Genomic DNA, 26,637 nt, shown 5'->3' with positions numbered 1-26,637 from the left:
ATAGTTTGGTTGCTGTCCCCAGTTTCCCAAGCTCTACCTTGACCTGTTTATCCCGGCCTGGGCCAGTAGCAAGCAATTAAACTGTAGAAAAATATTTTCGGGTTATTTATGGCAACATTTTACAACAACCTCCCTGTGCCCTTTTTTCTTTCCAAGTCTGACCTCTTTCTTTCTTTATCCCTCCTCTCCAGATTAATGGTCATTCTCTTTCTTTCTTTCCTTCTTTCTTTCCTTCTTTCTTTCCTTCTTTCTTTCTTTCTTTCTTTCTTTCCTTCTTTCTTTCTTTCTTTCTCTCTTTCTTTCAGATTTGCTTTTTTCCCTCCCCTCTATGGGCTCACACCTCACGGGAGTGCGGCAGGAATTAAGTCCTCTTGCTCAGACAGATTGGAGTGAGTCAGGGCACTCTAGTGTGTGAGTTTGAGAGGTTGCCGCTGCTGCTGCTTGGACCACTCGTGCTAGGGCAAGGGCCATTTGTGAGTATTTGTGTGTGTCTGTGTCTGTGTGCGTGCCTGTGTGTGCGTGCGTGCCTGAGAGTGTGTGTGCACATGCTATTGTATCGACAAGAGTGCTTGACTCGCAAGTTAAGTGCATAGTAAGTCCAAAGTCCAAAGACAATGAGAATTATTTTATCTGTTTGGCCGGGCCTCTTTTCTTGTTTGCATGTCGGGGGCATTCATAAAATCTCGATCAGACGTCATCGGGCCGGCGAACAGACGCGCACGAATAGCTGTCAAAGAGGCGCAGGTTGGTCGTAAACAGTGCACGTGGCCAATCAGCCTTAAGGGACTTGGAAAAATAGTCTCGGTATAATCAGACTTTGCTGAAAATAGGGGAGGTTGGCTGGAATAAGAAGCAATGGAACTTGGCCTCTGCACATGCCCTGGATGTTTGTGAGCGTGAGTGTCGTGTGTGTGTGTGTGTGTGTGTGTGTGTGTGTGTGTGTGTGTGTGTGTGTGTGTGTGTGTGTGTGTGTGTGTGTGTGTGTGTGTGTGTGTGTGTTTGATTGTAGGGCTAAGAAGGCAAACCGAAGACCACAGAATGATCAGGGCATTGCTAGATGTGCCTGTATCCTCGAGGCCTGTATCCTCCCTTTCCTCCTTGACTTTTGCATGGCTATGGTAATCTGAATGCTCGGTGTGTATCAGTGGAACTTGACTGTGCACCTGCTAAAGGTAAGACAACAGGGGGTTTTTTTTGTAGTTGAAATTGTAGTCAGGGCAGGGGTTAGGGCATAGGCACACCAGGCAGTCACCTAGGGTGGCAAATGTCTTGGGGGTGCCAAGTCCAACAGAATTAAAACATTAAGCGAAATAAAGCATTACGTTTTATATTGACAATTATTATTAATTATTAATTAGTACATACGGTATGAAGGTAGGAGATCAACTGTGCTCGATCAGAGGTATGACGCTATGTTTACACATGCCATTTTCACCAAAAGCTGAGGTGCTCGTCCAGGGCACCAAATTGACTAGAAACGGCCCTGGTTGTAGTATCACTAGTGTACTGCAAGTGGGTTATGTGTGTTGGCAGAACGGTGTACTACAGTACACACAAGACCTGGAACTGGGGCAGGGAAGTATAAGATAAGCTAAATAAATATGCTGTATAATCTTTAATAAGCAATAACCGCGACTGAGAGAAGTGAGTTCGACAGAGAAGGAAGTGTCAGGCTCATTTATGTCCTGCTTAACAATTATGACCACAACTTTTTGTTCCTCCGTTGTCGACTGTTTTGACCCCTTTCTGTTGTGGCCACTTAACCTAATCCCAGTAGAGCCCTTCATACGCTGAGCCGTCAAGGCACTGTCCCTTTTCCCTGCTAGAGGGCGCTATGGCTTTCATAACGAATGACTTTCTTTGACGGATGATGAAGCCAGGCTCAGTCTCATCACTGAAGTGCAGAGTTTTATTAAGTAGAGGTAGAAGTACTCTTTCAGATGTAATAACAACACTAGTAGAACGATATTACATGATTTAACTTCGTAATATCATAAGACTGGTGTTGTACGTACATCTGTAAGGGTACTTCTACTTTATACAAGTCTGCTGAAGTGTCTGTGGCCTTGGATGAGTCTTTCTCATTTATTTGGTTCTAGGCAAAAGGCTGTAGAGTTCGATTGTGGAGTTTGTTATCGAACACTGACTAATGAGGGAAAATGACAAGACGTAATTGGTTTATTAACTTTACTCAGATAAGATAATTTACAGTGTGGAGTAAATTTCAAAGCCTAGCAGACATATCTTATAGCTTCTTTCGTCATGTACAAATAAATCACAATGCTCTCAGTCTCCAGATAGAAAGTTTACTACTGGGGTCAGAGTTCACATATGCAGGGTAGTCTATGAAACCTGCTTTCTGGGAATACCATGCCTGCTGTCTAAGCTCATATCCAGCAGGCCCTGCTTCTGATCTGTATAAGCTGCTCCTCATCCCTCTGTCTGATAAGCCCACAGCATCTTCCATTTCCTTCACTCTCGGTTGAGAAGACAAAACATTAGGCAAACGCAGACGTGCTGGCGCTCTCTCACACTGTGTGTGTTTTTTGCACTTTAGAAGCAACAAGTCAAAGCTATTCCACTGAAGTTCCAGATTTAGCTCAATTTGACATAAGTTATGTATGTGAAAATGTTCTTCAGGAAAATACTAATGCATTGTATGCGTTGGCCTGTTGTTTTTCCAAGTGCATTAATCAAAGGTGTGTCCTGTTAACGTATAAATAGTCAAAGGTTCAGACTACGACCTGCAAACAGAGCCATGGTCGACACTGAGACAATTGGCCAACACTGTTAACCCTATTCAGACTGGGCTTTTTTGGCATTCCTGGGCCTGGGGGGGGGCTCTTTTGACCCCCCCCTCATAACTCATGAACGGAATACGGTATGACCATCAAACTTTGGGGAGATGATCTACATATGGACATTTATGAATGACATCATTTTTGTGTCATTATCTGGTATTATGACGTCATTATGACATCATCTGATTATAATGCCCAAAATCTCGCCATAATGTATTTTCCATCAAATTTAGGTAATGCACTTAAATTTTAATGATTATATGCTTCATACCACTTTAATGCTCTCAAAGCTCTCTGATGCTAATGGAAATAACAAAAAAATATGAAAAAGGAACAATAATGAGACTTAGATCAGTGATTTTCGGTCAGACGTACCTGTCAGAAAACTGTTGCCATGGCAACGGCAAAAATGATAAACATAAACTTTTGGTACTAAACTGTAGCCAACTAAATTTTAGGAAAAGTCACCAAGTTTCGTAGTCATAGCTTAAGTCGTTAAGGAATTATACAACATCAAAGTTGGTGCGGGCACTTTTAGCACACCCCAGCCCCCCCCCCCGGCCCCCCCAGTCTGGATAGGGTTAAGGGGTTATGACACACGTTAAGATACATGACAAAACACGTCAGCATAAACCTGGCCCTTGTATTGTTTTGTCTGAAAATGTGTGGTGGGAGGCGGGTGTCAACTTCCCTAAGGGAAAAAGGTCTTTTCCTCATCCCACTCTTTTTATTAAAAAAATGAAAACAATTTGCTTCTCCTCTGCTAAGTTGTTATTCTTAGTCAGGGAAATTCATACTGTAGATTAAAATGCAGACCCCCACCCTCCCTCTCCTGACGTCCAAATTGAAGGGTGATTTCCTTGCCTGAAAGTTCATTGTGCAAGAGCTGTTAGCAGCAAAGAACGACAAGCCCTCAGATCTTTTTATTTGCTTGTCTTACAGTGTAAATATCGGTTATGGTACAATCTACCACCGGCAATATATTAGTTTGAAGATCAAAGTTTTTTAGAGTGTACAATGTGTAGCTCCGTTATCAAGTGAGGAGCTTACCCTCCTTGCTCTTTAAATATTGACCTGCCTTACCATATTAATGTACTGCAATGCTGCTGTCTTTACCTAAAAAGAAGTTAACACTTTAACATGCGAAATGTACACCTGAAAGCAGGGAGGCTGTCAGGGGGGTTGGACAAAGGGGTCACTTGTCCTGGGCCCAGGGAGAGAGGGGGCCTAGAATTGGATCCTCATTACATAGTATTGACTGGGTTTGGGGCCCTTTCAGATGTCTTTGTCACAGGTCCAGCCAAAGCTGTCAGCAGCCCTGCCTGAAAGCACCAAGGGTTCATCCTCTGCAAAGTATAGACAAAGTAGGGAGTGAGTGATGTAATGACTGACTGACTATTGTCTTTGAAATGTCAGGTTTAGATGCTCTTTTGCGTAGCACAGTTTGTCTTTTTTTAATGTAGGTTAATGCATTTAAAATTGAAATGTATTTCATGCATGTACTGTATGAACCTGTGTCCAGTGTTGTTTCCCAGTCCTTTTTGGTTTCATAAGAGCATGTGAAATCTTGTGTGGCTCCTCCAGACCCCGAGGCCCTCATATTGTTGTTATGAGAAGCACGCTGAAGAATCAAAACATGCTCTCCATGTCCATGGTGCCTATGACAGGCTAGAACGCCCCGCTTCTTATCAAACCGACAATCTGACAATATTGAGGAGCACAAAATAATGTACAGGCACTGTTACGTAAATATGGGAGCGAGAGAGAGAGAGAGAGAGAGAGAGAGAGAGAGAGAGAGAGAGAGAGAGAGAGAGAGAGAGAGTAAACCTCCTGACTAGACTAGTTGCAGGGGGAGTGTCTGCTCTCCTGCTCTCCAGACTGTGAAGGGACAGTGGTACCTGCCCTGTCCTAGACCCCACACTGCTTCTGAATGTCTGCATGGCAGTAGTGTTACACAGGGGATGGTAAGTGCAACTTTCATCTTTTTTTAACCCCCTTAATTGGCAAGTCTGTGCATGCATATGTGGCTGATTGGTTTTTAATATTTTTCTTTCTCTCTCTCTGTGACTTGTTACAAGTGATGATCTTGTTAAATTCTTATTTAGAATAGTCATCTTTTCTTTGGGCCAAAAACTATTATTGACCTTGAGACTTTGAGAGATCATGCTGCCCAGTGCGCATACATTCAGTACTCACTGGTGACTTTAAGTGTTAAAAAAAATCCTCACCCTCAAGTTCAGATATTATGACTCCCGCCGGGGAAGTGGGTATTTGGCTTGTCCAAAACGCTTCACCTTTCCTTTGCTGAGTAGAAACCGGTTTAAGAAAAAGAAAGGTTTTGCCAAATAGGTTTTGGCTCTCAAGGAAGGCAGTAAAACTCTGACTTTCTTTGCCAGACGGACTCCATGCGAGCATCACGCCGTTCCCTTCAGCTGCAGGTCGAGCAAGAAAGATTTTTGTCTGATGCGCTGTTGTTTGCAGGACGGCAGAACGTTTTATGACACCTGTTTGTCTTTGTATGAAATGGCGGATTAACATTGTGCGGATAGAGACACAAGTCTACCTGTTTCCGTGCGTAATCGTAGTGCCCTTTGCTCATGTTCAAGTTTGGAACTTATGTGCCGGTACTTGGCACAGTTCTCACATTCGCGTGCATATTCTTTGTTTTGCATTCTAAACTGTTCATGCACTGCTAAAGTGCTGTAGGCTATTATTTATTTCCCTTAGGGCACATGTGGACCGTTATGAAGAATGGCCGGTAAGCTTGGAATTCCTCGCTGAACTCGAGGGCAATCATTAATAATTGCTTAATAGGGGTAATTGTGTTAGCTCTCATATACACTGCCGTGTCCGCTTTAATTAGTCACTGTAAAACACTGATAATGGCCAGAGAGTGACGTGTTTCAACAGATTCTCTTCCTCTCCAAAACAGTGCTTTGAAATCTTAGATTTCCTTCCTTTTGGTTGTGTGCTTATTATACAAGTCGTTTGGATGGTGAAATGTAAAGACCAACATATCAGTGAGACCTAACACTAAACCGAGTAAAATGAAAAATTAGCCTGTTGTTTTATCATTCCAAATCTGCTGGTACACTTTTTGGAGACGTGCCATATGTGCACAGTGACGCTAATGCAACATCACGGGCGGATTAATTGTTAGATTTAATGTGGTGCTCCCCACTGAAGCGAGTTAAAAACAGGCCGACATCCAGTCCAAAATTTGATAAATATGTCCGGGCAAATACTTTGGCATACCTGCACTCAGTCGGCCGTCACACTCCCTCCAATTGGATGGGGTAACCTAATCTATGAAACATTCAAGAATTGGTGCGCACTCCTCATTGAATTTACATTTTTATGGGCGCCATTTACCGTTTTCCAGCACGTAATTAATAACAGCCCGTCAGAATGAGTAAGGTGATTCCTTTGAGAGTGATCAGATGGAAACTTGACTACAGTCTCTTGAGTTGTTTTTTTTAATTATTATTATTATGTAAAAAAAAAGTCCTATTTCAGCCATGTCGGAAACCTATAGGCCTACCTTACACGGACGATTGCCCCAATAACCTTAATAACACAGGGTATCATTTTCTGCAATTATAGCCGAGCCATGGCGTCAGAATATGATTTAACAAAGGAATGCATTCAGTTGATTTTTTGCTTTTTCTGTGTCTCGCCTAATAGTTTCTCCGTTACCTTTTAGTCTATATATTTTGATAAACTTTTCATGAGCTTGTGTAAATCTATTCTTTATTACCAACACACTGGGGTATAGTTGTGGAAAGGGTGGTTTTGCAATTGAAAGCTCTCCACGCTGCTCTGTCAGACCTTGTTAGAACTTGATTTCTAGGGCAAGGGTATGTGATCTCTGATGAAGTATTTGTTTAGGGGCTTACTTTAAAAAAATAAAAAATCTTACATTAAGTATTCAAGCAACAGCTGCATTGTTGGGCAAAATAAATTAAATAAATGTTTGCTGGCATTCCCCGCAGGTTTAATTTTTGCTGGGGCCTGCACGCCTTTTCTTTTTCATCAAATTTACTGCGTTAACCCTTTGGTTACCTCAAGGTGGGATTCTTACAAGGAATCCACTCTCGTTATGCATTTGCATTCGCATCCTCCATAAGCTTGCACATAATTTCATGTAGGAAACTATTGAGAAAAGACCCCTACAAAGGTTATCACCATGTGTGTGTACGGAGGGGTTTAGTTGGATGCAACTCGGAAATACAATTAAACTGAATTTAAAGGTGACCTCAGGCTTTCTGATCCTTGTTCTGCAGCCAAGCACAAGCTGTTTTTCCACCTGGGCTTGTTAACTCAGAGCGCCCGGCCAGCTCCTCCAGTTGCTTTTCGATCCATAAAAAACCCCTGAGCACCGCAGCCCCGGCTCCATTCGCACCGACGTTTCCTTCTCCTCCACTCCTCGTGGTCCCCTGATGGGCACCGCCATCACGCCGTCCCATAGTTCCAGAGGTCCAGCAGCAGCAGCAGTAGGAGCAGCAGCAGCAGCAGCAGCAGCAGCAGCGTCACCGACGACAACCGCTTCCTAACAACATCACCATCCCTCCATCACCATGGAGATGAAACAGTCCATGATGATGATGATGAGCCGAGAGAACGGAGACGGAGAGAAGGAGAAGCCGGAGAAGCCGGAGGAGGGCTCGCAGCAGGAGAACGGTATGCTCATGGGGGGCAACGACGACAACAACACCGTGGACCAGAAAGCCGAGAAGGTCAACTCGGGTCCGCCGACTCAGGTCTCCAACGGGTACCCCAGCAGCACCTCTCCTCAGAGCCCCAGCGGGGGTGAGGGACACTGGGGAAGCGGGGGAGGACCGGGCCCCCTCAGGACCCTGGTGGTCCAGCAGACCAGCCTGGAGCCGCCACGCGAGACCTGGAGCAAGAAGATGGACTTCCTGCTGTCCGTCATCGGCTACGCGGTGGACCTGGGCAACGTCTGGAGGTTCCCCTACATCTGCTACCAGAACGGAGGAGGTGAGTGAGCGCAGACAAGGGGCATTCTGGGGGTTCACAGAGGGTTTTCACACCATAGGGTAAACATTTTTTAGTGTTAATTCAACTCTCAAGAGAGTGTAGAGTCAACAGTGTTAAGTGTTAAGGGCAACTTTTGGAGGAGATGAGAGCACACAAGGGTCTGTCTGAGGGTGTCACAGTACATTTTGCAGTGTTCAAAAATTAGAGAGTAGGACCAACACTTTCAGTATTAGGGACAACACTAAGTGTTGAATTAAGTCTTTGAAAGTGTAGAGCTTGCATGTCTGTGGAACACAGGGAGATATACAGTATGTCAAGGCACACACTGGGGGATTCACAGGGGGAAGTTTGTCTGTGGAGCGTTTGAGAAAGTCACGCAACTATGTCTTCTTTTCCATCAAGTTTTTCTTGTTTCCCCTGATACGCACAATATGATGATTCTGTTGTTTTAAAGGTCTTTCACTAATTTGCATCCACTTTCTTGTTTGTCCAATGTTTGAAGTTAGGGGAAGTCCTACTGGAGACATTGAAAATGGACTAGCTCCGAAACGTCTGTCTTTCCAGTTAATCCTTAGACTTCTGTTGTATATTTTCGGCTTCAATACACTTTTTCACACAAGTCTTGTGTGCGCCTCCTTTTTCCATTATTTTGAGTGATTACTACTTTTTTGGGAGTGCTCGCACCAAGCAATACACGAGCATTAAGTTCAAGGCGCAGACGCCGACCTTTGTTGGTCTTTTTGTCATTCACTGAAGTTAGGGGAAAAAATCTCTGTCTACTTAGATCCATGCAAAAAAAGAGATTTATTTCATTATTTTCTCTGGGGGCAAGCTCAGTAAGGTTTCTTCTTCTAGTTCAGCACCTTTGGAGTCCAGTGTACTATTTGAAAATAATCCAATGCTTGTGCACATCTGTCTTTCCTACCATATTATTACCTTGTGAAAGAAATACAAAATTTGGATCGTCTGACAGGATGTCCATTATTCCCTGATACTTGGATGCCTTTGAAGTAGTAAAAAGACACTTTTGGTCTCTGTTTCGTATCGATATGCTTTAAAATTATACCTTTAGAGCAGACATGGGTAACTTTGATGGTACCATAGGAGGGACACATGTTATGGATCTGGCTACAACTCGTAGAGTTTGAGGTGCAGTTGGATGCTCACTGACTGCTGATATTTTTTTGGAAGGAGTAGGAGTGTTCCCTATTGGCACACAGTACAATTACAATGGATTCACAGTACAATCCAGTAGTGTTTTGAAAAATCTGGTTATTATTATTATTATTTTTATTCTGTTTTATCTATTGGCCACACTGAGCGAGCAGGTGGCCTACATGTGCCCCCTGTGCCCCCAGGTGCCCTGAAGACAAAGTTACCCATCCCTGCTTTAGAGCAGTGGTGTAGTGGGGATTTTTAAAGTGGGGGTACATGATTTTAATGTCATCAAATGATAGGCAACTTATCATGTCCAACCCCCCAACTGTCCTTAATCTTCAGTCATTGCTTCTCCGTTTTCATCTGTTTGGTCAATCACCTGCAATACTGCTACTGTATGTGATCATTCCTTTTTGTATTCAAACATGGGCAGAAGATTTTTAAAATATATATTATTTCAGGAGAAGTGGGTGGACTGCGTACCCCCGCGTACCGCGACCACTACACTTTAGAGTATGGACCTTTGCATTATACAAGTTCAAATCATCCAGGGTTGTAAAAAATATAGGCTACCTACGTGTCTGTCTTTTGCAGCATGTTAACCAAATTGTATTACTTGTTTTGGTCCCATCGCATACAGTGCAGTACATTCACTAATTTCCATCATGGTAATCTGCCAAATTTGCTCTCTCTGTTTTGTCTCCACACAAAATTGTGAGCAAAAAAAAAACCTGCTGAAGATAAGATGTCCGTTTGTCTTTAGCCTGTGATATCTTCATCACCAGGCACCACATCAGACCCTGAGTTTCAGACGGACTGAGGTGCATTTCTCAAAAGCATAGTTGCTAACTATATTAGCTACTTGGTTGGTTGCAATGCAATTTACTATTGGCAACTACCCAAGTTGCTAACTGCTAGCAACTATGCTTTCGAGAAATGCACCCCTGTAATGGATGGCTTAAAAAAAATGTTGCAAAGGCAAAACTCAAACAAATGGTGTTTACAGAGGGTGTTTTTTTGTGGCTGTGGTGCCCCCCTCCTCTTGTTACGGCACTATCTCTAGAGCTGATATGGGCCACCAGTATGGGATTCCTTTTATTGAATTTGCAATAATAAAACCCTTTCAATTTCCTGTCGCGCCCCACAAACACAAAAAGGGATGGAGAGCGAAACACACAGGCACAGACATAGGAACACACACACACACACACACACACACACACACACACACACACACACACACACACACACACACACACACACACACACACACACACACACGCACACACACACACACACACACACACACGCACAGACACAGGCACAGGCACAGACACACACACACACACACACACACACAGGCACAAGCACAGAAGCACACAACACACACACTGTCTCCCCCCCCCCTCTCTCGCTCTCTCACACACACGCAAAGTTAATACAAGACCCAGATTTAATTGTGGGTTTTCACAGTTGTGACTTCAATATATTTCTTAGATTTTAATAACCCGTCTCTCAGGTGCTCAATCAAACCCTATCTTTGCTTTCATGTCAAAAGTGCAATTTGAATACCGTGTTGACTGACACTGCCTCAACAGTAAGTTTACATTTTAGCATGCATTATTAACAAGCAGGACAGAAATTTAAAAAATGTTTTGATCTACTGTATCCATGAACGCTGAAGGAAAACAGGTCTTGTGGGTTTTTCACACCCCCCACCTTTTCAATCGTCCCTGTTACAGTGAACTGGCACCAGTGTGCAGTGTTTGCAACTTCTGTACTCAATGTATATAGTCTACTTACGTACACCTGAATCAGTGTTTCTCAACCTGTTTTTAGGCGAGGCACCCTTTCAATTTATTAAAATTTTCAAGGCACCCCAAACCAACAAGCCGTAACATGGCACCGCATCCGATACCACACAAGCTTAGAAAAGTAACACATTTGGAGACGTCACACGACCTACGTTCGAAGCTGACTTGGGCGACCTATATTTACTTTAATGTGCGTAAATGGCAGATGAAAGATTCCACTGACTAGCATTAACTTATCAATTTAGGCAAATATGTATTATATTTCACAATTTATTCATCAGCTACGTTTCCGCGGCACCCCTGAGGGTGGCCCGCGGCACCCCAGGGTGCCCCGGCACCCCTGTTGAGAAACACTGGTATAGGCTACTTACGTACACCTGATCATTTCCCCCTTTAGACTGCATGATGTGGCACAACAAAGCTGGTGCATTTGATATCAACTATTAATGGCCAAACCTATTAGATTGTGCAAATATGTCCAGTTTTGGCATATTCATTTTACTGTTTACAGCGACTGACACTTCCTAACATCTCTCTTATTGTATCAATTTTTACACCCACCTCTGCTGTGCCCCCTACCTGTGCGTGTCCAGGTGCGTTGCTGTTGCCCTACCTACTGATTGCATATTACAGGAGATCCAATAACTAGGAGTCTTATATTGGACTCTCTAGTCTAAATGTTGAAATAACACTTGAAAATGTACTGTGCATTACCTTACATATCACCCCTACTTGGAAGCCATGGTCAGAGCTCTGGACATTAGATAAGAGAGTTGCAGGTTCATATCCCATCCTTACCAGTACCATCCATTGGTGAAGTGTCCTTGAGCAAGGCAGCTATCCCCACATTGCTCCAGGGCCTGTAACCAATACCCTGCACCTAAATAACTGCAATAAGTTGCTATGGATAAAAGCGTCAGCTAAGTGTAATGTAATACTGTGCCGCCATACTGTACCTGTGTTACCAGGCACTTTCCTACTGCCCTACTGTTTATTATATCCACATTATATCTGATAACTAGGAGTCTTAAATTGGACAGGGTTTTATTTTCAGTTAACATTTACAATTGGTAGTCTGCCTTGGCATTTTGTCCTGAAAAAAAATATTGAAAACTACTGCTCTAAGAGTTAAGTGTGTAATAAATAACACTTCAAATTGTACTGTGCATTACATGATACCCCTACTGTGCCCCCTTACCTGTGCCCCCTTCCCTGCGCCCCCTTACCTGTGCCCCCTTACCTGTGCCCCCTTACCTGTGCCCCCTACTGTTCCCTGTGCCCCCTTACCTGTGTTTCCAGGTGCGTTCCTGCTGCCCTACTGTTGATTATATCCACATTATATCTAATAACTAGGAGTCTTGTAATAAATAGTGTGTAATAACACTTCCATTGTACTGTGCATTACATGATACCCCTACTGTGCCCCCTTACCTGCACCCCCTTACCTGTGCCCCCTTCCCCCCCTGCGCCCCCTTACCTGTGCCCCCTTATCTGTGCCCCCTTACCTGTGCCCCCTTACCTGTGCCCCCTTACCTGTGCCCCCTTACCTGTGCTGTGCCCCTTACCTCTGCCCCCTTACCCGTGCCCCCTTACCTTACCTGTGCCCCCTTACCTGTGCCCCCTTACCTTACCTGTGCCCCATTCCCTGTGTTGCCAGGTGCGTTCCTGCTGCCCTACTGTTGATTATATCCACATTATATCTAATAACTAGGAGTCTTGTAATAAATAGTGTGTAATAACACTTCACATTGTACTGTGCATTACATGATACCCCTACTGTGCCCCCTTACCTGTGCCCCCTTCCCTGCGCCCCCTTCCCTGTGCCCCATTCCCTGTGTTGCCAGGTGCGTTCCTGCTGCCCTACCTGCTGATGGCGGTGTTCGGGGGCGTGCCGCTGTTCTACATGGAGCTGGCGCTGGGCCAGTTCCACCGCAGCGGCTGCATCTCCATATGGAGGCACATCTGCCCCATCTTCAAAGGTCAGAGGGAAACCTGTGGCCGTCCTACAATGATGTGCGCCCCGGGCGACTCCACCCCTGGCCAAAAAAAAGTCAAAATCGCTTATAATAACTGACAAATACCACTAATAGTAATAGTAATGTTATTATTATAACAATGAAGTAATAGTGTAGCAATAACACTTCTAAAGGACTTTTACTGTGTTATATTAACATATTGATATATATTAATATGTTAATATAACTATTTATAACAATGTTTATAGCAATTTCCTTGATGTCATTTGAGGGGGGGTGCAATGAGGGGCTGGGTTTTTTGCAATGGTGCTGCTCATAGGCGGCGCTACAGTAAGACTCTTGGGGAAGCTTAAAAAAAAAAAAGGGGGGGGGGGGGGGGGTTGCAAACGTCATCGGAGAAACTGTGGTGGTAGGAGGGTCTGGGGGCACTGAATCAGTCGCCACGCGAGGCCCTAACCGCGACTTTTGATATATTATCTGCATGACATTATATGATGTTGAAACAAAATGATGAACAAATAAAACGGAACATTTCCATGCGCAACTATGGGTCTTCATGCTCGTGCGCCAATGGAACTCTCAAAGGCGACAGACAGGCACACACACACACACACTGGAGGCAGGAGAGGAAGACGGCTATTTGCCAGACCATGGACTATTATCTCCCAAATATGTCTCGAGCAATCAAATCATACACTCGACTGTCCACACCTTTGTTTCTATTGACATTTTCATGCGCTAGGTCACTCTACCTCAGACCGGTATCAAAACTCGCAATCAAACTCGCAAAACTAATGACGAGGCAAAATGCGCACACACGGGGAGACAGGAAAGCCAGCTGATTGACCATACCATGCCCAAAAATATCATATGGGGCTCTCATATCCAACAGGCTGTCTTCAGATGTCAGTTTTGCAGCCCAAATAATGCAAATATGCTATAATTTTGAATTTCTAGTTGAAGTAGCTTGTAATGTAGTTCGCTACATTTCCAGATGGTTGTAATTAGCTTACTAATTCTATTGGATGTAGGTTGTCTAGTGGAGCTAAATGTTAGCTTACTAGGTTCTACAAAAGTAGCTTGCGCAGCCAGACATGTTCTCGCTGCCTCGCACTGTACTGTCCACCTCAGTCACACGCAGATGCCCAACAAACACAAGCGAATATACACACATCACATTACATATGGTAACTAAACCACCCTGGCAGGCCACCATGAATTCAGGAAAGGTGTGCATTTTTGAAAGTGGTGTTCGCTTGGTGACAGGATAGCATGGTGTTTTGCTGTGCAATGGCTAGTTAGACGGAAGACAGACAACTAGGCTACATCGATAACAACATTGACAACAACATTGCCACCAAATAGTAAACTTAGCGCTTTGGCGAGCACATCAAGGGGAAAACAGATTTCCTACCTTATTCTGTCCTGTCAATTCCTGTTACTTGAAGACAGAGGCAAAATGTCCATTTAGATTCGCCAAATAGGCTATCCATTTGATAGATGTAGTGTGGTTGAATAACGAATGCTAAAGAGGAAAATGTCAACATTGTGACCTATGACTGGTGGAAAAAAAAAGAATGATCTATAAATGAAATGTAGTGAAATCCCAATTTATTCTAGAGGTCATTGCTTTATCAAGATATTAAACATTCCAGATTTCATTTCATAATGCCACGAGCCCGCCTCACCGCGCCTGGCTCTGTTGAAGCCAGTAGAACTGACACCTGATTGGTTGACCGCAGCATGATATCGCCGCAACGAGGCTAGATCTACTGACAAGGTGGATAGGCACTTCAGCAGGAAACCCTCGTTCTTTTTCCTTGTGTGTGCCTGCGACACTCCATCGCTGGATATAAAAAAACGTGATTTTAAATTTTCATTTTATTTATTTCTTATGCCAAGTTTGGGGAAGCTAAGCTTCCCCTAGCCTCTTAATAGCGCCGCCCATGGTGCTGCTACTTTCAGGTGCCACCCTGGGCAATGGCCCGGTCGGACCGCCCCTAGGACCGCCCCTAGGACTGCCCCTAGGACCGCCCCTAGGCCCGCCCCTAGGACCGCCCCTAGGACTGCCCCTAGGACCGCCCCTGATTACATCACTTGAAGTACAATGTTGCAGTGTTAATTCAACACTCATAGAGTAGGATCGAATAGAAGAGTGTTAAATGCACTTACTTACTGTGTGTGTACCATGTCTGGATTCTCTTTGTTATGTATTTGCTTTTTCCAAGCTCCCATGCATATATTTTACATGCATGTCTTTTGCATTGTGAGTCACTTTTGATGCCTACAGTAAGCGTAGGTATCTGTTGAAGAAATCTTCCTCTAAGCTGCAACACCAGGTTTGGAATGGTACACAAAAAACTCGGTACATTCATGATAGGTCATACTTGGAACATCCCTACCTTATCTTGAAGGCACCAGACACCAGACAAGTCAATCCCACTTCAGAAAAGGGAAAAAAACACATATTTGATATAATAATCATGATTAGGCTAATTAAATCACCTTCATTAAGTGAGGAATTCCCAGCCTGGTTTTTACTTTTTCAGCTTGGCATCGACACCAGACACACAGCTGCTCTGTAATGGTTGATGGATTGCTTGACGTATGACTGGCACGGCTTAGGTCAGAGAGAGAGAGAGACAGGGCTTTTGCCAGGTACTTGAGTGCCTTGAAGGCAGACCGACAGATAGCGGAGTCTGCCTGACCCTTCAGACTGGCCCCTCGAATGCCAATTTTGGGTACTTTGTTGATAGCCGTAACGTAGGGGTATCTCTCTCTCTCTCTCCCTCTGTTATGGAAATGATCACATTTCCCATTTGATAAAATGCCAGCCACTCCTACAAACTTGTCTGTTTCATGTGAAGTAATCCCAATTTTAAATGTCACCGTTCCAGTTTTTTTTATTCTCATAACTTGAATAGGATTGAAACAGAATAAGGCACTGAAGGAAGATTTGGTGACACGTTTTTCCTCCCACAACACTCCTGACTGCACTCTCTCCTTCCTTTCTCTCTCTTTCTATCTACCGGTATTTCATCTTTTCTGTCCCTCCCTACATCTCTCTGTTTATCACTCATACTCTACTACCTTCACCTCTGTCTTCTCTCCTGTTGGTATATTTGTTTTCTCTCCCTCTCTCTCTTTTTTTCTCTATCCCTTTTCCATCCCTCTCTCTATCTTTCTCCCTCTATCTCTATATTTTCCTCTTCCGCCCCTCTCTCCATCATTTTCTCATTTTTTATCTCTCTCTCTACTTCTATGTCTATCGCTACAACCCCCCCTCTCTCTCTCCCTTTTTATCAATCTCTCTGTCTTTTCCATCCTTCTCTCTATACTTTCCCTCTATCTCTATATTTTCATCTCTCCCCCCTCTCTCCATCTTTTTCTCATTCTTTATATCTCTCTCTCTACTTTTATGTCTATCACTCCATCCAACCACCCCCTATTCTCTCTCTCTCTCTCTCTCGCTCTCTCGCTCTCTCTCTCTCTCATTTCCAACCCTCTCTATTTTCCTCTCTCTCCACCCTCTTTCCATCATTTCCTCATCCTCTCTCTCCCTCCCTCCCTCTCTCTCCCCATCCCTCCCTCTCTCTCTCTCCCTCCCTCCCTCTCTCTCCCCAACCCTCCCTCTCCCTCTCTCTCTCCTCCCCATCCCTCCCTCTCCCTCTCTCCCTCTCTCTCCCATAGGTATAGGCTTTGCCATCTGCATCGTTGCGCTGTACATTGCCTTCTACTACAACACAGTGATGGCCTGGGCCCTCTACTACCTCCTATCCTCCTTCCGCGCCACGCTGCCCTGGACCTCCTGCAAGAACTCCTGGAACACCGTCAACTGCACCCCCTACCTGTCCACCGACCTGAACGTCTCCTGGACCAACGCCTCCACCTCCCCCGCCGAGGAATTCTATACGTAAGTTTACATGTACGTTTTTAAGTGAGAGTTGGGCTGAGGCTGGTAGGTAGTATGCAGGGTATGCAGTCAGAGAAGAAGAGGTTAGGAGGAGAGAGAGAGAGAGAGAGAGAGAGAGAGAGAGAGAGAGAGAGAGAGAGAGAGAGAGAGAGAGAGAGAGAGAGAGAGAGAGAGAGAGAGAGAGTGTGTGCGTGTGTGTGCGTGTGCGTGTGCGTGTGTTCGTGTGTGTGTGCGCATACTAGTTGAGTGTTTGTGAGTGTATGTGAAAGTGGGCAAAGTCGGTTCAGTAATCTTACAGACAGACAAGAATTGTTTGCGAGAGAGTTAATTCAGCTGCCACTTTATAGACAGAGAAGGATAACTGTAGGCCGTTGTGGTTTGTCTGCCTGAAGATATGGTAACAGTGCTCGCAGTGTTTTGAGAAAGAGAGATGGGTACCGTCAGTGGCGGTTTAGAGATAAGAGAAGGTTAGGGGCTTTTGCTGGCTTTACTGGTCTCTTCCGGTGTCAGGGACAGTGGATGAACTGAAGAGTTCAGATGCAAAACCCCCTAACTCCATTTCTGAAGACCTGCACTTCTATATATTTAGAGAACCCCGTTGTTGGTTTGGTTTACATTCATGTACTTGATAATACATATAAATATTTATATTACATAAATAAATAAATAAATAAAAAAAATGCAATTTTAATAGCTTTGTATTAAATAAAAATGAATTAAGATTATTTTCTGAAAAGGCACATAAGGGGTTTTGCATCTGAGCTCTTCAACTGTGAAAGCTACCCACAGCAGAGGGCCTTGTCCAGGGATGTCTGCTTGTCAGTTTATGGCCCATCCGCAGCTTTAAAGTGGATTTGGAGGGAGGCTTTGCTGTAGCTTATTCTGCAGACACATATGGTGGCTAACTGGACAACTCCTCTTTGTCTGTTTGCCATCCTAATTTCCTGTGTTCTCCCAAAACACTCTCACCAGTCTGTTTTAGATGGCTGCTTGAGCATGTGCGACCAGACCCAGCAAACCCAACCAGTCTCATCACACATATGTTGGCCTCACTTGGTGTTGTTTTTGGAATGGGGTACACACACAGGGAAGATGACTGGCGGGTGGGGATGCAAAAGCGTCAGTTGTCCCAGCCCCAGGGAGATGGAGGGCCCAGAATTGGGTGCTCATTACACTCGTATGTATTGAGAGAGGGGGCCTTTCAGATGACTTTGTCTCAGGGGCCGGTAAAAGCTGCAAGTGGCCCTGGTGGTTAAATATGCTTTCTGGCATAACTGTTTTGTCCCAGTTGCCAAAGTCTTCAGAGATATTTTCTTTCATCATCCTCGACTTATCGAGAGCTACTTGATCCTCACCATTACTGTCTGTCTTTATTTTCCTTCGCTTCCTCAATCTTCCTGTCGTTCCTCTGTCCATCCTCCTCTACCCATATTTGTGCTTTTTCTCTTTCTTTCTTTCTTTCTTTCTTTCTTTCTTTCTTTCTTTCTTTCTTTCTTTCTTTCTTTCTTTCTTTCTTTCTTTCTTTCTTTCTTTCTTTCTTTCTTTCTTTCTTTCTCTCTTCCTCTTTCTCTCTGTTATCTCTCTCTACTTGTTATCTCTCTCTCTCTCTCTCTCTCTCTCTCTCTCTCTCTCTCTCTCTCTCTCTCTCTCCCCATCCCTCCATCAGGAGGCAGGTTCTGCAGGTGCACCTCTCCCCTGGTCTCCACTCTCTGGGTTCGGTGAGCTGGCAGCTGGCCCTCTGCCTGCTCCTCATCTTCACCGTCGTCTACTTCAGCATCTGGAAGGGGGTCAAGACCTCAGGCAAGGTGCGTATGGCTGTTCACAGTCAAAATACCAGTGTTAAAGGGCGACTTCAGTCATTTTCAATATGCTGTTGTATTGCTCACGCTACCCTTGACTTGTCAGTACCAGATGATGCCACATTTTTCGGCTCAACCCTCTCCGAGATATGAGCTACTCTAATGGGGGCAGCGTTTGTTAACGTTTAAATTTTTTTTAACATAGGCCTACTCTAAATATGTTGTCGGAAAAGGCTGACGAAGAAAAACAAGTTCAGGGTAGTGTGAGCATTACTTTTGACTGAAGTGGCCCTTTAATATCAAAATATTCATCATACATCTTTGAATATAACCAGTGTTGTAGAAAGATTCATCATACATCATTGAATATAACCAGTGTTGTAGAAATATTCATAATAGCCTACATCATTGAATATAATATTGAAATGATCTCCGTTGCAGATAACAGTTGGTCCAGCTCAAAAATAGTAGGCCTAATACAGCTCAGTGTAACATTTCAAGATTTAATTCTACTCAATATTGTGTAAATGTTAAGAGCTGTAGAGTTGAAATTACACTGGCCACCTGCAGAATTTTACACTGTCTTTTAACTCTACTGTAGAGTGTTTTTTTACTCTCCACGGTGTTGTTTACGCTGTAATATTGACACCCCTTTGTACTCTGTATGTGGCCACCAGAGATTGTCCATAACTGATGAGTTTACCATTGATTCTACGGTGCGTAATAGAATTTGGAAGACTTGTTTTCACTCATGATACTTTCAGCCAATCAGAAGGCAATTAAGAATTAATGTGTTGTTCACTCTGCGTCTGCTGTGTTATAAGCTTGTTTTTACATATCCGAGAGATTCTCATGTGGCTATGGGCTTTGGGCCATATTAAGTGTTTGTGTTTCTAGAACAGCACAGCTTGAGATCTGATAAATGAGGACAAGGCATATAATCAAATTATGCAGTAAATGATAAGGTGAGGTGCAGTTAGGGTTCATTGGCTACTTTTTTGTATTCAAAACGTTCTGAGAACATTGGGCTGTGACCCATGATGGATGTTTGTTTCCACATCATTTGTACGGTTTGAGAAAAGCACATAGTTTCCAAATCACATGTGACCTGGTGTCTGGAGGAAAAGAGGACAGTCTTTTTTTTATATAAATAGACAAAACAGAATTCAGAAGAAAGTAAATATAGGCCTACATGTAATATCTTTCTGTGTTCTCAACACAGGTAATTTCAGCTACAACCTCAATTGCCTTGCTGAAGGACTGAGTGAATGTCACATAAGATGTATTACCATAGCCTTTCTACCTATAGCCATCCCACAGGCTATTCGCCCCATTATACAAAATTTGGCCGCAGTTCAATGGATTTGCATTAGGGGCGCTGTTCAGACAGAGCAGATTGGGGTTCCCCTATTGGGCTGGGGCTAATCGCCCACAATAAGTCCTCCCTAGCAGCTGAAACCTGGACATATTACGGTCGTCTCTGACTGCAAATTAAACATTAAAATTTAAAACACAGTAACCTAGGTGTTATATCCGTCTAGTTTCTTACAGCTTCGACATTGTGAGTCAGTCTTCACTAGCTTCTAGCTAAGGAAATGACGACATCCAATTGGTGAATGGGGAACTAAACCGGATGCTAACGTCGGCGAGACGTAGCCTAGCCACAAGCTAACTGACAAACGTGAGGCCAACAACTCGGCCGATCGTGATGTACGCCACAAATAGACCACTCGACCTCATATTTAGACACTACAATGTTGATTTCTGCCTTCGATTTTCATCAGTTAAGAAATCTAGCGTCGGATTAACACATTTTTAAGGTAGTAAAGCGAGTTGCCGCCATGTTTGTTTTCCAGAATCACCCGGGTAGAGAGCTCACGTGCAGCATTCTGGGTAATTGAGTTTCACGTTATTCATGCACAAAATGCGTGTTTTTAAAAAAAATGCAATGAGTTTAAAAAATCAAACCAAATGCCATTTGGAAGGGCAATTTACACTTCCTTTAGGAAAAATAAAATGAAAACCGGTGACCTTCCATATCGGACACATCAGTTGCGTCTATTGTGGAGCTTCATAGGACCCCCATTCATTCTGACGGCTCTCCTCTGCTTGAACATCGCCGCCCCGTGGACAGTACCACCCGGAAGAAACTGCCAGTTTGGCCTCTCCTCTATTAATCCTCTCTGGTATTACTTAGTAAGACTGACATTAGGCTAGCATCAGTATTAGTCCCGGCAGGCCATGGTAGTTAAGTGCTTGCCGCTTCTGATTCGCTTCAGGTGCTCTAGAGATCACCACTCCCAATTGGTTAGTTTCAAATTTGGTGCCATTCAAATATTTTCTTTTTTTTTTCTAAACCCTGGCTGCTCGCTTCTTTACAACCCACCACGTCCCCTGCTCCACCTCGTTGTGTATAACATGGCATACGTAGGCTACTCTTTATGTCATGTTGCATGCTCTGTTCATGGCAGAATTGTTTGCTCTCGTGAGCATTTCCTACGCTGCTGCCCCCTGAATCTCTGCTAGTGGTGCAAGCATAAACACTGACGTTTCCCTGAAGAAGTCTCTGAAGAAGACGCACGCGCACTGCGTCGAATCGTCAGTCTTTATGTTTGCACCACTATAAAATAACGAAAAAGTATCTGAGTGCTCCAGTCATCCCTGGCCTAGTATTTTTGAAGTGGACCAGTTTCCTTTCCATTAGGCCAGGGGTGTCAAACTCAAATTGAAGGACCAAAATCAAAATATGAAGTGAAGCCACGGGCCAAACTCAATATTTATTCTTAAACATTGACTAAAATTGGGCATACACTCGCTTAATACTAACACTAATTATTTCACAAACAGATTCCCATAATTTTTCAAAATTAATGTGCCTGCACATATTCTGTTGCATTTGAGTGTGGGATGTTTCACTGGCCTGGGCCCGCTCATATTACTGCGATGCACTTAATTTCATGTTCAAGTTTTAATATGCTATACATTTATAGTGTATGTGGGCTACTAATATACATTTGAAATGAGCTCGCGGGCCAAATAAAATGACTCCACGGGCCAGATTTGGCCCCAGGGCCTGAGTTTGACATCCCTGCATTAGGCTATCTACTGTCCTGGGGTGAGTTTCTCAAAAGAGAAGTTGTTAGCCTGTTAGCAACTTCGGTAGTTGCCAATGGGAAAATGCATTGAAAACAACAAAGTAGCTAATGTAGTAAGCAACTTTGGTTTTGAGAAATTCACCCCTGGACTGGAAGCACCAAGAAGGTTAGAGCGCAAGTGACCTCCCTCTCACTGTGTGAGATTTTCAGTCGTTTATTTCCAGAATTCATGCTACCCATTCACTAATGTTACCTTTTTCATGAATACTTACCACCACCATAACATTCTAAGCATTCATACTGTAATGACTGAAAAAAATGCACTTTTCTTACATGAAAAGGGGGATCCTCTCCATGGTCCGCCATTTTGAATTTCCAGAAATAGCCATTTTTAGTTGCAAAAATGACTCTACTTGGACCATACTAGAAAATATTTGTTTATTACTTAGTAAACTTTCATGTAAAGATCAAATTAGGCAATATCCAGCCCAGTTTCAATGAGCAGCATAGTTGCAGTATCTTTTTTGACCATTTCCTGCACAGTGTCCCTTTAACCAGAGTGCGATTTGTAGGGGGGGATGGGGGGGATTGTCCCCCCTTCTGGTCTTGATATCACCACTTTTTCTACATGATTTTATCACAGTTCAATGTAATTCCATTGATATTGCTTAAAATCTGAAACATATCCCCCCTTCTGGTTTTCCGACAAATCGCACCCTGCCTATAACAACAGAAGCTGTTCTCCTCCTCTCTCTGCTCCCGTTGCTGCAGGTGGTGTGGGTGACGGCCACCTTCCCCTACCTGGTGCTGATCATCCTGCTGGTGAGGGGCGCCACTCTGCCGGGGGCCTGGAGGGGCGTGGTCTTCTACCTCAAGCCCAACTGGGAGATGCTCCTGTGTCCCAGGGTAAGGCTCAGGTTGACACTGACAGAGTGTAGTGGAAAGTGTACACATCCAGCAAAAAAGCATCAGCAGGTGCCAAATCAAAAAACAGTCACATGTAGGAGCGGGAAAGGATCTGCACACTGCTTGCAAAAGACTTTGTTTATTGGGAGCAACGTTTCGATCAGAGATCTTCTTCAGGCATCAAGAAGATCTATGATCGAAACGTTGCTCCTAATAAATTAAGTCTTTTGCAAGCCGTGTGCAGATCCTTTCAGGTTGACACTGACCACTTCAGACACTGACACTGCCCTAAAAAAACAAGCACAAACAACACACACAAGAATCACATCAAGTTACCTGCTGCTATGTTAAAAGCCTTAGACGAGTGTTTCTCAAAGGGGGCGGTGCTTAGTTGCCATTGAAGGGCATTAGTCCATTTCATTTTGTAATACTAAGGGGGGCGTTGTCAGGCTTATGACGACCTCGGGGGGGCGTTGGGAGGCTTGTGATGAGGCCATGGGGGCGATGGTCACAAAAGGTTGAGAACCCCTGCTTTAGACAGATGATGAGTGTCACACACATAAGAAAAAACACCAGAAAGCAATACTGGCACTGCCCAGCTAATAAACCGTATCCGTGGAACTGCCTGCCTGTCTGCCTGTCTGTCTTTCTATTTGTCTAAACTCTTTATCTGCTGTTCTTACTGTCTGTCAATCTTATCTTTTCGGCTATCTATCTTCCGTCTGCCTCCTATCTGTCTGTCCAATTAATTACTACAACAATCAGAAGGGTGTCGCAGGGTAGTTTACACTGTGCATGCAGATGTTAAAGTATTATTATACCTTATCTTAATTGTGCTAAACAAATACAGTCTTGCAAATACGATCCTATCTTATCTTGTGTTAAATGTCCTTTTCCTGTGTGCTTGTCAGGTGTGGATCGACGCGGCTGCCCAGATCTTCTTCTCCTTGGGCCCGGGCTTTGGAGTTCTTCTGGCCTTCGCCAGCTACAACCCCTTTCACAACAACTGTTACAAGTAAGGAACATTTTAACTAGGGCTGTAACGATATTGTATCGAATCAAGAAATCGCGATACACAGAGTCACGATACTGTATCGCGATACAAGGAGCCAGTAAGTCAGTCCAAGGAGTCAGTCCAAAAAACAACTACATGATATGATGTGATAGTGCTTCCAAGCTTCTAATCATCGTCATTATATTTAAACTTTTAAAAATTATTACTAGCCTTTTGTAACCTATTCTACCAATAAACTATCATAGTTTTTATTCATAATTGTATCTTTTAACACATCGAATACCGACGATGTAATGATACGTTTTTCACGCCTATGCGCTGTATACCAAAACGTAAAAATATGTTTTTGCATTTAAATATCATATTTCGAATCTACACCCTTCAATGGTCAATATATGTGATTTTGGGAGCTCTGTGATGGACATAAATGACAAAATTTGCAGACACAAGTATGTGTTATGATTTGGACATTTTAATTTATCTTACCAAGATGTCTGGATGCCAACCCATGTTGCCTATCCCGACCGTAGACTATCTGTAATAGGCTGCATTTGATTTCGTCGCTAAATGATCCTGCAATGATGCTCTTTTTACTCTCTCTGTACCCCTTCACCTTGTGGTATGGTAGCTCCAGGAAGGGCTATGGTAGCTATCTGGGATGCTGCCGTATTTGTGAATCGTGCTATGTTGTTGTTTCCCTAGTACGGTCGGTGCCCACGCTGTAGCGCGTGTTGTGTCTGACTTCACGCAATAGGTATACACAGAGACCATTGTATATCGTGCCTGGAGTATCTTGCTACCTAGACCTTTACCAGATCCTTGGATCCAAATGGCACCCGAACTGTGATTGGAGTAATGCGCTCCGATTTGGAAGTTTGATCGCCAACCAGATAAGAATTGTTTATTTGATAATTCGCCCCCATGTTGAACTTTCTGTGTCGTCCTGTATGTGAAAAGCCAGAAGCTAGCATAGATGGCTACATAGGCTATCATATCGATCGGATGGGCTACATCTAAGCATCATATCATTGGGATTTGTTGTCAATCTTGGGCTATTATTTCGGGAGCTATTTTAGCAAATGTCTCACCTTCTGCGTGTGTGCAAAGAGTTTGTGTTCAGTCCGTGTGAAAAACGTGGATTTCGAAGGGCATTGATTGCCGATGTCGTAGTGGGACATAGCAGGAGGTGTGTCTTGACGAGCAGCAAGATGTCAGAGCTAACCTTGCACCAAATTTTGATTAAAACCAACTCGTCCCCTTTCAATTGTATTGTAGCTGAATTCCATGGATACCCGCTTTGGTTTAGCTGGGGTTTGCTCGGCAATAAAAGCTAGTAGAGACACACAGGTTTCACCTACTAAGAGGGCAAAGTCTCCACTTTCAAACGAGTGATAACATATTTCAGTGGCCCTATCACATAATACGCTGTGAGTCTACAAAAAAACGTCAAAAAGGGCTTAGAACACTGGTATTCTTCGACATAATTCCGTGAGCACCGCCGCTATTCAATGTGTTAATGTGAAATCGTGGGGTGTATCGAACCGTAGATCATGAATCGTGATACAAACCGAATCGTGAGTTGAGCGTATCGTTACAGCCCTAATTTTAACACATGCCTTAGGAAACAATCTCGATTGAAATTTTGCGATCACCTCCCTGGCAATGACCACTACTATGTAATGTGTCCATAAAGGATGTCTATACTGCCAAAATGTTGTTGTAATGTAATGTGGTTGGAAAGGATGTCTGTAATGCCAAAATAAAGTGTTTAGGAAACTAGGCTGCATTGGAAAAGAAGAGACACTGTAGAAGGCATCACAGTGTGTATTAGGTGGAAACTTCCCAGTGTGTTACATAAGGCATGATAGATATTGAGTAGAGTAGAGGAGAAAGAACAGAGAGAGTAGAGATAGAGTGGTTCATTAATAAAGAGATTACATAGTGCACTCCGAAAGAAATAATGAGGACAGAACTGAGATTCTGTATCTACTCTCTTGTGATCTTGTGCAGAGATGTCCTGGTGACAACCACAGTGAACTGTCTGCATATCACTTATCAATCATTGCCTTGTGTTGGACAATGCTGTCAGTGTTACAACTGCACACTGCACCTTGATGTCTTTAGTGTTTACTTTCTGCCACGTTTTAATGCATCTTATTCTTTACTTTGTCTTCTTCTTTACTCTGTGTAGGACAATGCTATCAGTGTTGCAACCGTACACTGTGCCTTACCATGTTCTTGTTTACATTTCTCCTTGTAAGTCGCTTTAGCCAAAGGCGTCTGCTAAATGGTAATATAATGTAATGTAATATCACACATCTCATACATCCATACATATTGTGTATTCCCTGGTGCTACTTGCTCTTGTGTGTTCCTGTAGAGATGCTCTGGTGACCAGCTCGGTGAACTGTCTGACCAGCTTCCTGTCGGGCTTCGTGATCTTCACGGTGCTGGGCTACATGGCGGAGATGCGGGGCGAGAACGTGGACACGGTTGCCAAGGACACAGGTGAGGCAGGGGGGCCGGAGCCTAGTGTTTTTGTCCGTTTCGAATAGTATTTGTGCCAGAGGATTGTACTCGTAAACTTTAAAAAGGTCATTTTTGGGTTTAGGATTTAGTTTCTTCCTCCTCCAGATCCCTTTCCTCTTGACTGATTAAATCGTAAGGAAAGAACATTCTGCTATTCATCCATGAGAGATATAAAGTGACAGAGGCCTGCTATTAAGTCTCTGTAACACATTCATAAAGGCTTGCAAAGCGTTTATTACAGTCATAGTGGACTAGCTGTAACTATTCATGCATATTCATCTGCATTGTAATACTATGTCATTGCGAACTTCAAGAGATACATTGCATTCTTGGTTACAAAACCTTTCCTATATACCAGTAGAATATTCATTGAACCATTTCAACTATTTTTAATCTTTATGAGGGACTCATGAACCTTTATAAACATTTGAGAGTGTATACATGTATGCATGTATAGACACTTCTGAATTTATGGATGAATGGGAAAGAGTTACGGAAAATCTTTAACGAGATCTGGAAATATTGTTATTGTCGCAAATGTCCTATACTTTCAAAGTCCTTGATCTTTGAATCTACCTCTGCTTGTGAAGTCCTTGGTGTTCCAGCCCTACATCTATCTATTTGGCCCACAAA

General features: G+C 43.5%; 1 protein-coding gene across 3 annotated transcripts in view; it reads left to right on the top strand.

Moving 5' to 3' along the window:
• The first annotated feature begins 1,027 nt into the window (after positions 1-1,027).
• The window catches only part of slc6a4a (solute carrier family 6 member 4a), a 40,530-nt gene continuing 14,920 nt past the window's right edge, over positions 1,028-26,637 (top strand). The window contains exons 1-8 of one of the 3 annotated variants that reach the window (XM_063205790.1): positions 1,028-1,172; positions 7,085-7,799; positions 12,616-12,750; positions 16,438-16,660; positions 18,327-18,465; positions 22,326-22,460; positions 23,372-23,475; positions 25,856-25,983. In XM_063205790.1, the coding sequence (XP_063061860.1) occupies positions 7,379-7,799; positions 12,616-12,750; positions 16,438-16,660; positions 18,327-18,465; positions 22,326-22,460; positions 23,372-23,475; positions 25,856-25,983 (1,285 nt within the window). In that variant the 5' untranslated portion in view covers positions 1,028-1,172; positions 7,085-7,378. Of the gene's footprint in view, positions 1,173-4,652; positions 4,766-7,084; positions 7,800-12,615; positions 12,751-16,437; positions 16,661-18,326; positions 18,466-22,325; positions 22,461-23,371; positions 23,476-25,855; positions 25,984-26,637 lie in introns of those variants that run through there. The other 2 variants (XM_063205788.1, XM_063205791.1) reach the window with 2 other exon arrangements.

This window comes from Engraulis encrasicolus, chromosome 8 (genome assembly GCF_034702125.1).
Source record: "Engraulis encrasicolus isolate BLACKSEA-1 chromosome 8, IST_EnEncr_1.0, whole genome shotgun sequence".
NCBI classification, from domain to species: Eukaryota; Metazoa; Chordata; class Actinopteri; order Clupeiformes; family Engraulidae; genus Engraulis; species Engraulis encrasicolus.
This window is presented reverse-complemented; position numbering and strand designations above follow the sequence as displayed.